Below are 12,933 nucleotides of genomic sequence, written 5' to 3' on the forward strand. Positions count from 1 at the left end.
AATCCGCTGAAAGTACGGAAAAGCAAACAATTTCGAGCTCCTCTGCTGAAATTGTGGAAAGTGAAGATGAAGTAAAGACTTTTTGTGACAACAAGAAAAGCTGAAAAACAACAAAATGGATTCATATCATCACATGATATATTTACTATAGATTAATTAATTAATTTTTGCACCATGCAAGCAAAAGGAAGCCAGAGAGAGCAGTGTGGTAAGCAGAAATTACCATGAAGAGGTATGCAAGCTACTATATTATATAAGATGATCAGTCAATGAAGATTTGTGAGATACATGTCTTGCATAAACATTTCAATGAAACATCTTTTGTTCGTGGAGGTGCATTCCATCTATGCAACTAATTGAAGGCAGTTTGTTTACTGCCATATGCGTTTCGCTTCTTGTATTTCAAAAGCATCTTCAATGGCCTGTAATACATGTTTCTTTTTATACATACAATAAACGTATTATGTGGTGTACACAATATGCTGCTCTCTCTCTCTCTCTCTCTCTCTCTCTCTCTCTCTCTCTCTCTCTCTTTTTTTTTTTTTTTTTGCTAGAATCAACTTTTGTAGCTCAAATTTTGTAATGTGAAATTATCATTTGCTGTTACTTATGATTTCCAGCGCAGTTAACTCATGTGTGTGGTCCTGGAGATGTATTCATTAGTTTCCATGCTCCAGCTGGTCTACTTCTGGCTGGAAACTGACTTAATTTGATAATTATTGTCTGCATATGAGTGACATTGTTACTGCTGCCTATTTTGACTCGTTCTCTATGTCCCTCCAATTTAATAAACTTATTCATCTTGCATCATACGGAACAGTCTGTTAGGATTGACTGAAGTACTGACTATAACCTAGAGACTGATTTTAAAAATTCTGCTCATTTATGTTCTTAACTTCTCTCAAAGTCTGTAAAATCATTATTTTAGTACTATAATAATTAATTCCTCCAGGGACCATTTTACAATGATATAGGATTTGTCAGCTTAATACAGGAAAAAAAGAAATCTTGTGTACTGACAGGTACCGGTAGAAATAAAGCTATGAGAACAACTACCCATGGAAGGAGAAAGTCCAAGGTTTGAGTCCCAGTCCAGTGCACAGTTTTAAACTGTCGGGAAGTTTCAAGTCAGTGCACACTCTGATGAAGAGAGAAAATTCATTCTGGAAACAATCCTCCAATTTGTAGCTAAGCCATTTCTCTGCTACAACTGTTCTTCCTGAAGTACTAGTTCCACAAGGTATGCAGGAGTCCTCCTGTGAAGTTTGAAAGGAAGGAGAGAAGTTCTGGTGGAAGTAAAGCTGAAAGAGCAAGTAGTGAGTCATGCTTGGATAGCTCAGTTAGTACTACTTCTTCATGGAATAAGTCAGTACATGGTTTACAGAATGATGATTATAAACAAAATATTAATAAATCCCATGCAAAAAGAATAGTGAGAAAGAATAAATAACATAGAAGAGAAAAAAATTCCAAACTACAGTGAGAAACTCCTGTACAGAATAAAAGTGTGCCATAAAGAAACGTTTCAAGTTAGATATGAATACCAGGGGTTTACCATACTTTTTTCAGATCTGTAGGAAGCCTACTGAAAATGAAACCTGCTGAATAGTGCAAAACTTTCTGTACAATGCTTCAGTGAATGTTATCCAAATGCACATCATTTTTTTCTGTCTAGAGTTTACTGGATGAATGTTGCAGTTTCTTCATCTGTCATGTTTAGTGACAGATCATTGGTATACCCTATCAAGAAAGAAACGGAACAAACCCAGAACAGAGCTCAGCTGCTCCCCCCACCCCCCCTCCTGCCCTGTAGTATCTTCCACATATACTTTTATATGAAATTAGGAGTAAAAATTTCAAAGAGCTAAGATTGCTTACTACAGCATTCATTTAGATTACTGGTTTCAGCAAACTATGTTGCCATCTTTGGATCTTGTGCAATATACTTCAATGAATCTTGATCATGTGCACCTTATATCGTGTCACATCCTAAGGAGACATTTCAAGAACATGAAGACCATAGTATATCAGCATGTCAAGTATAAAACAGTCATTACATAAAATGCCACGTATATTGCACCGACTATATACATGCTCATGCTCATGTCCATACAACAGCTGAATGACAACCCTAGGTCTTCTTTTCTGAAGAAGTCTTTGGCCGAAAGCTCAGTGTGGAACAGTCTTTTTGCTGTGCCTGTCTGCAAGTCAGCATGTCATCATTATGGTGAGTAGCAAATTATCATCTTCATCATATATGTAAATGACATGCTTTCTAGTATGACAGGTGAGTCTGAAGTAGTTCTGCTTGGGGATGACGCTAGCTTGGAAGTGAAGAATGTTGAGTTCAAGAGAGAAGTTCATTGCTCGTGCCTGTGCCTGCATCTGATGTGAGCAGTAACCATTCACCCTGGATTACTTTTGCTCCTACCCCAGTGACCATCCCTGCTGTAGGACTTGCCCTATGCACCCTTCAAACACCACCTATACCAGCCCTTTCCATGTCAAATGTTACCTCCCATACAGCCTTGGCATTTGAGGCAAACATATTTGTTGAGAGGCAGACTCTTCAGTCTAGTTTAAAAGCAGGTTCTTGGGCCTTCACATCCAATCCAGGTACTGCTGATTTAAAAAAAAAAAAAAAAAAGTAGTTAGGGATACGCCTCTAGTCATTCAATTCTGTACTGATCTTCAATGTATTGACCAGCTACTTCAACAAGGCTGTGGGTTCCTAAAACCGTGCCATGAAATGAGGTCCATTCTGTTTGACGTTTTACACACTACACCCAGAACAGCTTTTTGTCATCCCCCCCCTTCCCCCTATTTCTACAGTATACATCATTTAACAGATTCCTAGGGTTGCAAATCTCTGCAGTATCCTGATCAGAAACTATGCTGCTTCTGCACCCATTTCCATACCCTATGGCTCCTACCCCCGTGACCATCCCTGCTGTCCCTGTAACACAAAACTTATACTATCAAAGGGACAGTCACCTGTGAAAGGACACATGTTGTGTACCATTTATGTGCTCTTTTCAGCTTCTACATTGGTACAACTTCTACATTGGCACAACTAGCACCAAGCTATCCATTAGAGTGAATGGGTATAGCAGAGGATGTATACTGACAACATATAACATCCTGTTGCACATGTCATCTGTATTCTTTCCCCTGACACCAGTTTCTCAGAATTCCACAGGTGGGAACTTGCATTACAACATATCCTTGGTTTGTCATCCACCTGGCCTTAATTTATGTTAATTTCTTTTTTCCCAATATTTCCTCTCAGTAACTTCTTTCTTCGCTCCATTTTAGTTTTCTGTATCTTTTATTCTCTGATCTGTCTACTTCAACCCCCCCCCCCCCCCTTTCCCTTTATCATATATAATGCACTTAGCATTCTGCTGCTCTTATAAAGTCTTGCAGAATGTTTTTTCAGTATTCTCTCTCTCTTGCTTCTTAGACTACCTTACAGCTTTAAGCTCTCAGGTTTTCAAATGTCATCCAATGTACCACCCCCCCCCCTCCCCCCACCCAAACAATCAGTCTTTCGCACTCATCACATCCAGTAAATCTCCCCTGGCCTAGGATTCTGGACGACCTTTCCGTAACTCTCATCATTCCCTAAACCTCACCCTTCATCCCTCTTCCTTCCCCTTCAACCCTTCCGGCACTGGCTCCAAAAGCATGTACACACACACACACACACACACACACACACACACACACACACACACGCACACACAGAGAGGCCAATGTCTGAATCCTCACACTCCTGAACAGGGGTTGACAAGAGGTTTGCAGACTTACATAACACATTGTTTGAACTGTATGTATCTGAGCCAAAAATATCCTTTGCAAATGGGAAGAGTTACCCCAGAATGTGGTGTTGTATATTATAAGGAAAGAAAATAAGCAAAGTAAACTAATTTTCATGTTGGCCTATCGCTATTGCATATACTGTTTTAATGGTAGATATAGCAGTATTCAGATTTTGAACAGGATCCTGAATATGGGCTTTCCATGACAACTTGCCATCTGTTCTGTCTGAACACCTAGGAATTTGTATTGTTCAGACTCACTAGTCATATGCCTATTCTGTGTAACCAAAATGTGAGTCTTAGTTCATTTCAGTGTTGGAAATTGTAAAAACTGAATCTTACTGGCCATATGTGTGTGTGTGTGTGTGTGTGTGTGTGTGTGTGTGTTCAGATTGAACTTTGCCCAAATGCTAAAAGTTTAACAGTCTTTTCATTGTGTCTGTCTACAACTTGACACCTGCTCTATGTGGTGAGTAGCAATCTTTTGTTTTCATATTATTGTTAAGCGATAAACTCACAAAAATATATATAAAATAGTTATATTTCCTTTTGATTCCCCGATATAAGAATTCACAGCCTCAAAGTAATAAGTGAAAGTTGTAAAATGTTTTGTCCAACATAAACTGTTTTATTTATTCAAAGAAGCTGAACTTCCATTCTACCATTTATGCTGCATTACTAGCCAGTATTGACCTGTGGTCTTTTTTAAATTTCCTTGACATCAATGCTGTTTGTATCATTATATTTAAAACCAGTTCAAGTTATGTGGGAACACCAGAAAGACTGCATGTAAATATTGCGCTGCATGTCACCTGGTGAAATTTTGATTTTATCTAGCTTCCAGGCACTTTTCACACCACAATACATCTTTCCATTTGCAAAGATGTTTCCTGTTTCTGCACTTTGTACCAACTGTGTGCAATTTCTGCTTGTAGTCATTCTGTTTGTTATTGTATTTAAATACAAGGAAGTAGGATTAGTGTATGGAAATAAATGCCTGCTCCCATGCAATACAAATTGCTATGAACTATAAAGACACATGTCCCCAACATACAACAGTATTAGAAAATGGACATGGGCTGTAACTAGCTGGTAATGCAAAATAGATGCTAAAATAAGAGTTAACTTGTTCCAAGAAATTAAACATTGTATGGTTTTGACATTCAGAAAAAAATTTCATTTATATTTCAAAAAACTGCATGGAACACAACTCTATACTTCTTTCTGTTCAAGGGGTTTTTCGAATTTGAGGTGTAACATGTTGGAGATGGCCAATTTTGAAGCATTGTTCTATTGCATGTGGAATTTAGTGTCTCGACTGCTTCTGGCAGTGTCTGGTTCAGCATGCTAGGAGTTGGCAATATTGATAAAAGGCTCCTCATCTGTAATTTTGGCCATCTGAGCTTGGGGAAGAGATCCCTTGGTGCTGGTTAGCTTCACCAGCACACCATAGTTTTTTTTTAAGTTAGTAATATTTTCTTACTTCATTACTGCATTCGGAAGGTGCAGCAGGAACAGGTGTATGGAGCCGGACGTCGACACAGTCATCAGGGCATGACTGGTCAGCTTCTGCCAAATCTCCATTGCAGTCCTCTGGAGCAACAGTTTCCGTGTGTCCCTGTGAACACCAATACTGTGATTTTAACTTGATGTGTAAGATAGGTCATAATGTTAAAACCTTTTACAGCCAAGTGAACACTGTTCAATGAAACACATTACTGCTATACTGCTCAGATAAAACTTCATATTATAATTACAGACAATACATTATTTTTGAGCCAGCAACAATGAATTCTACACATATATTTCATGAAATCCTTAATGCTAAAAAGATTCCTCCAGCTGGAGATTTGTGGCTTGCTAAATAAAAACAGGTCATATCAGAAATGACTTTTCATGTGGAAGATTTCATCCTTGTTTAAAGAAAGCAGTTTATGACAGAATCAGCGTAGAAACCATATGCATGCTGTAGCATAAAAACTGCATGATGAATCTCTTTCCCCATCATCAATAATTCATCAAATTCTTATCTTGATTCTTTCCTCTGCATATATCTCTCTCCCTTCCTCCTATCCCTTGAGTTCTTTCTGTCAGCTTCAGAAAGTTTCCAGTGTGTTATATTCTTAAATGTATAAAATTTGTTCTGACATAATTGAAAAAGAAAGTTGTCAAAAGTGCTATTTCTTATACAAACAATTCATGAGGCCAGCAATCAGAATGAATTATTTAACAGATTCCCAGGGATGCAGAATTTTTCAAAGCTCCATATGGCAAGTATCACATTCATTTAATGCTGTATGCTGTCTTTTTCTGTAATAATGGAAAGATGCAACTTGAAACTGTGTATAATGTTTGAGAGAGAGAGAGAGAGAGAGAGAAAGGGGAGGGGGGCACTTGATTCGCATAACACTCACTATTTATAACAGGAAGTTTGCCACAATGGAAAATAATTTTAAAACTACAAGGAGAATGAAAGATATGTACTCAGTGAAACACAAGTTGTCATCCTTCAACCCTATCATTATGAGTGGAGTGAGTTGACAGCTGGACCACTACCTAAAGGAGTGGCACCATCTCTGGTTACCATGGACTTTAAAGGAATGCACATAGAGCTGTATGATCCTGCAACCAGAACAACCAACCAAGGCACATTTCATGGTAACAGCTGTAGGCAACAAGCCCCGCAATGTTGCACTTTCATCTCCCAGAGTCTACAGGAAACTGACAGATATCTTATAAGAAAAGGAGATAATGGTCTATACCTTCAGCAGCCAGGACAACATATCCTTAGTGACAGACTTCAGAAGACTGGCTTTCAACTATGGAACTGATTCATTCATGGCAAGGGAAAGGACGCTAGTATGTCTGTGTGTTGTTGCTAATAATGACACAAAGAGGTTTCTGCTTCAAGTCACCTAAGTTCTCACCATTCAGTGACCACCGAGTAACTATGTAGTAAGCACAGTCTGGTACATAGTGTCCACTGCTAAGATCTAGACACATAGTCAAGCTCAAGCACAGCTCCATACCTTAGAAGTGTGTGAAGTGTGCAGGTGGATACTGGAACTGTGTTTGTCTCCTCACAAGTTCTACCTAACTGTGCACTCTGCAGAAAGTAGCATATGATCAGCTTGCAGGATATTTGGTAAAAAAGTGTGCTGAGGCTAAAAAGAGGGAGGTAAAAGCCAACACAGATGGGTGGAGGTAGTGCAGGAAAAGCATGTGCAGGAGTGAACTATACTGTGCTGGTGAAGCCAACCAGCACCGAGGGATCTCTTCCCCAAGCTCAGACGGCCAAAATTACAGATGAGGAGCCTTTTGTCAATATTGCCAACTCCTAGCATGCTGAGCCACATATTGCCAGAAGCAGTTGAGACATTAAATTCCACCTGCAAACTTGGAACAATGCCCCAAAATTGGCCATCTCCAACTACCTAGACAATGCCACAAGACATCATAACACTTTTCTCATACCAACTGACACTGCCAATAAGCCACAGGGACTTGCTGAGAGTAAAGCAATGCCCTTGTTGTGACTCTTACTAACTAACTGAATTTTCCACCCACTGACAGTGGATAATCTCCCTGCACCTTCCTCGTATAAATTGCCAGGCATGTGAGCACACCACAGCAAACTGTTGCAGTATTCATATCAGCTCTCTTGGCTGCCACCGGAAGAAACATCAAAGTCAGCAATAGCTGAGTGATTCTGCAGAATCACATTCTATTTGTGCAGAATCACATTCTACTTGTGGGGTGTCAGTGGTATTTGCACACAAGTTGGAAAATTATAGCAATTCCTGAAGTGAATGGGAATCATCTCCCATTGGACATATATGTTAGCCAAGCAAACTAAGTTTGCCATTGCAATGCAGTGGCAGTAAATTTTATGTTATCTTCAATACTGTCATGAGTTTTATGTTGTCTTCAATACTGTCATGCATACATGTGCTCAGTACCAAAAATTTCAAATACTGACCAGGGGCTAATTCAACCTAACTTTATTACCTATTACATTTGTTTAGTTACTGGGAGTATAATGAGCTGGTTAGTTCGACTGACAACTGCACTAATTACAAAACATCGATAACTTAAAGTTTTGTTACCATTGTTCATATATAAACATGTAAACATTTACTGGCTTCCTGACAAGGCAGACAGAAAAGCTGTAGAAATGAATAAAGAATTCATGCAGTCACTGATGAAAATATTTTAGAAACACTAGCATTCATTTAGTTTTGAAGTAATTAACATCTTTATGCAGAATACTATTTACTGAAGCAGAATTGCACATTTATGCAAACTAACCAGCATAATTGTATAGAAATTATGACTGTATGAAGGTTCATATTTTATTTAATCTCCATCCACTATTAGTTACTTAGAAAGGCAAAATGTTAATTGTAATTTGTGAAAACAACAATGTATAAATTCAATTTTAATATAGTGTTGTAGACTTCTTTAGGAAAACATTTTATTTGCCAAGTTTGCAAGGAAGGATACATCAATTACTAGTTTCAACAAGTGAAGGGGCTCCGGAACACCCTATACTTGCAATGTTAAAATAACGCTTATAAATTACATCTTTCCTCACAAAGTATTTGAGGTAGGAAGTTGAACTTTTTACAGATTATTTATTGGAATATGGGCTACAACTTAACACAGGGATTTTACAAAATTTTAGTTCAGTTATTAAATATGATTTTTTTTTCAATTGTAATGAAAATTCACAACTTTTTTTGCAATTTTTTATTTATATATTCAAAAATATACAGTTTTTTGGAAAAAGGCTGTGTTAAATTATGCAGAAGGTACTGTGTAACATTTACTGAAAGTTTGAAACAAATATGTTTGGAAGATCCTTAGAAAACATGTAATTAGTATGAGAAAATAAAAGTTTTGGGAATCGAGCGACAAAGATTGGATTAACTTTTTAGTGCATTCCAGGTCCATAGGATGGATTATCTTCATCCTCTGCAAACTCCTCCTCCAGCTTCCTCTTGTTCCTCCTCCTGTTTAATCTTGCTTGTATTTCTAGACTCTTTACAGCCCTGTCTGCAGCCCGAAGGCGTTCCTTGTCTAAAGCAAGCATCGCTCGTACCATGTTAGAACCTATCTTCATTCCCATATTTGGCTTTCCAACATTTCTCCTTTTCTTAAAAGCCTTCAGAGGATTTCTAATAACTTTACTTTTACTAATTATTATACTTCAACAAAACAGAGACTCAAGAAACAGAATTAATTACGAATATTTTCAAGATAACAACAGAGTAAATAAACATGAAACAATCGACAATCACACCAGTGATATATATTGAACCATCACAGGTTAGCCACAACACATACTTTATCTCACATCACTAAAATGTACCTGATGAACACGGACGTTAATAATAACACCATTTGACAGCAGTTTAACAGCGCCACAGTGGGTCACGCCCATGTAGAACACATTTAAAAAAAAATTTAAAAATAGTTGTAGTCTTCGGAATTGAATAAATTATATATCTATTAAAAGGTTATAGTCTGCAGATTCAGAAAATGCAAAAAAGTAAAAATTGAACTTTTCATGATTTTGAACCTTTCCGGAGCCCCTTAAATGGCCATCTTCAGATCACTTAACAGAAAGCAGTGTCTACATTGACTATTGAAGCAAGATGCTTTGTGCTATCATGTTTACAATTTCAAACTAAATCTAACATGTATATATTGTAGCCACAGTATTTGAGTTTGGAACTTTAAACATTATTACAACAAAATGTCTTGCTTCACCAGTTGACGTAGACACTGCTTTCTCTTACGTGGTGTGAAGATGGCCATTTAACTGGTCAAAACCAGTAATCTACTTATCCTTCTATCTCAGCAAATAAGGAGTTTCGCAAAAGAAAACTACAACACTATATTTAAAAATCACCACCTAGAAAACTGACATGTCAGGTAATTATCAATTTTAATTATTGTAAATATACCTAAAAACAAAGATGATGTGACTTACCAAATTAAAGTGCTGGCAGGTCGACAGACACACAAACGAACACAAACATACACACAAAATTCAAGCTTTCGCAACAAACTGTTGCCTCATCAGGAAAGAGGGAAGGAGAGGGAAAGACGACAGGATGTGCGTTTTAAGGGAGAGGGTAAGGAGTCATTCCAGTCCCGGGAGCGGAAAGACTTACCTTAGGGGGAAAAAAGGACAGGTATACACTCGCACACACACACATATCCATCCACACATATACAGACACAAGCAGACATTGTAAACTTATAAAAGAAGCATGCTAGAAGGCACTTAGGTGAGTAGTCCATAGTTTGAAAGTGAATAGTTAACATCTATGTCTGAGGTGCTCTAGTTTTCTGACTCAAGTCACAATTGCTTGCATTCTGCACAGGATGGCGAAAGATTCTGCCAGAGAGGAACATTTGTGGAACATCTGCTTGAACTTTGAGAAGATGTGGAACCTGATTGTAACAATACTGACTAATGCTTCCCTGTTTCATAGTAAGCCTTAACTCTTCACACTATCTGTAAGAAGTTGTTAAACGACAGGTCAGAAAGATGCAATATCCATGTGCATACTTGCTGGTCAGGTCCATAGCAAACAGCATAATCCCTTGTGACAGAATCAGCATAGAAACATTTTCACTGGTGATTGGGATATGTGAATTACAGTGCACATTTAATTCTTTTCGCCTGATGATCTACCACAATAATATTCATTTCCTTGTTCCATGAGTTTGCAAAACAGAAGGCAATAGAGAAGCAATGCACATAAAAAATGACTCTTTGCATGCAATACAAACTTTATGGAATCCTGACAAGAGTGAACCCCACAAATTACTGATTGATTTACAGATTCTGAAGAATCTCTTTTCAAGTAGCTAATGGCGCACCATCATCTCTGGTTGAGTAGCGAATATATTTGGTTCATGGTTCACCAGTCTCATAAACAGATAATAAATATTTTACAATTTATAGTGGCCAGATGTTGCTTATAAGATGAAAAATTGACATGATTTCCAGATTTAAATGTGTTAGGAAACTGATATTTTTTGTCATTGATTCACTGGAAATAAAATACATATTCAGGCGAGATGGAGCCTACATACTTGTGTTTCAAACTGCGAAACAAATGAATCTGATGTCTATTATGGTCATAATATGATGATAATACTTCACAAATTTGGTCAAAGGACGATTTATCAAGTTGTTCTACGAAGCACAATTTCCTAACTAGACTTAACAGACATTGCAAAGACCAAGATAAAAAAAAAAGAATATTTCTGAGTAACTGGATTATTTGCTGCTGATACAGTTTCCTATAGTGTTTAATTTTATAAAACAATGGAAATGCTGAAACAGTTGGTGTAAATGATGCCTCACTGCCTGATGTTATTATCTATTCCTGTATGACTATCTCTAATAACTTGGTCAATGCTGTGTCCATTTTGACACATCATGTGTTCAGAGCTTCACTTTACCACCAGTATCTTGCAGGTACACAGTTCATTTCCATGCTCTACTTGTAGTTCTATCTTCACCATTGTTGTGTGGTGAATAAAAAATAATTATTAGAACACTATCCACAAATATGGTTCTGAGTAACAAGTCCAAAATCATAACCAAGTCCAGCCCAAAAACCAAGAATTTAGAGCAACACAAAACCAGGCTGGACTGCATTCCACAGATATCCCAAGTCTGTGTTCTTGGGGACATCTAAAACATCTATATATAATTACTACATTATATCACCCAATAGTGTCAATAGTTATATTAACAATGGTCAACAAAATTATGTATTATATACACAGGCAGCTAGACAATGGCATTGTAGCTGAAATATGCCTATCACAAACCAAACAATAAAGCACAAAACCCTTTCAACATAGCAGTGATTTGAATTTCTCTCTTTATAAGACAGTGAGTCTGTTGTGAAGTATATCAATGTAAGGATGGCTAGCAGAGGCCATGCACGCACGCATGAGCGCGCGTGCACGCACACATGCACGCACATTTGCACACACGCACACACTCTCTCTCTATCTCTCTCTCTCTCTCCTGTCATTGTTATTATGTCTTGTTCCATTAGACCCCTGGACAAGGCCAACAGTCATGTCACACTATGACATGGTGACCAGTGTTGTGTCTGTCTGCTGCTGTGCCATTTTTCCCTGTGTATGCAGCCTATGATGTGGGTAAGAAGATAGTTTCTTACTCACTACTGTTTGTTTAGCTGCCGATTACAGCTGTCAGCTCGTGCAGTGAAGGCTCCAGACTGCCTGTGATGATCTGTATCATGGATAATAAAATGTACTTTGGCCATCAACACAGTGAAGAGCCAGTCATTCACTACATGAGATACCCAGTTGCCACAAACTCATGACAGGTAAGCATCCCACAATGGAGTTGTCTAATGGGAAAGTGTGGCCAAGTACATAGGCACCATTATCCACAGGTTGCCAAGATGACACTGCCATGTCAAAAAATTGCAGGCTAAAGCAATGACCAGTATACGATGGTGCTACTTGCACTGAACCCAGTGGACGTGAACGTATGAGCTGACTTGTACAACACAATGCTGCACCTAGTTTTAAATTATGCAGAAGTAGTGTATCAAATGCTTACAGAGAGTGCAAAATTAAGGTCTATAATTTGCTTTGAACTGACAGCTGGATACCTTACCTTTTGGAGAGATTTAAGGGAAAGGCTGGCGACCTGGTGAGAAATTTAAAATGTCACAGAACTGAACATACACAACCTGTGCATATGAGTACAATACCATGAGGTAACCATTCCTGATGATGATGATGATGATGATGATTATTATTATTATTATTATTATTATTATTATTATTATTATCGACTTTTTTTTTCTCAGACTTAAGTCTGGTTAAAAATGGAACGTGACGCGGACCTCGGTCAAGCGTGACTTCCTTGTAACTGTATGGTATATGTTATATTGCATTTAGGAACTTTCGGGTAATTGAACATGTATCAATAATTACGGATTTCTGTAATTGTATATATAAGTTTGGATGTAGCTGTATTGCATTGATGTACTGGTGAATATTGTGAGGTATGACTCCTGTAGTTGATAGTATAATTGGGATA

General features: G+C 37.8%; 1 protein-coding gene across 4 annotated transcripts in view; it reads right to left on the reverse strand.

The window, feature by feature from the left end:
• The window catches only part of LOC126175965 (pericentriolar material 1 protein-like), a 405,228-nt gene that overhangs the window by 22,509 nt on the left and 369,786 nt on the right, over positions 1-12,933 (reverse strand). For all 4 annotated transcript variants that reach the window (XM_049923056.1, XM_049923053.1, XM_049923054.1 and 1 more), the window contains one exon: positions 5,305-5,439. In XM_049923056.1, the coding sequence (XP_049779013.1) occupies positions 5,305-5,439 (135 nt within the window). The remainder of the gene's footprint in view (positions 1-5,304; positions 5,440-12,933) is intronic.

The sequence above is a fragment of the Schistocerca cancellata genome, chromosome 3 (assembly GCF_023864275.1).
Source record: "Schistocerca cancellata isolate TAMUIC-IGC-003103 chromosome 3, iqSchCanc2.1, whole genome shotgun sequence".
Taxonomy (NCBI): Eukaryota; Metazoa; Arthropoda; class Insecta; order Orthoptera; family Acrididae; genus Schistocerca; species Schistocerca cancellata.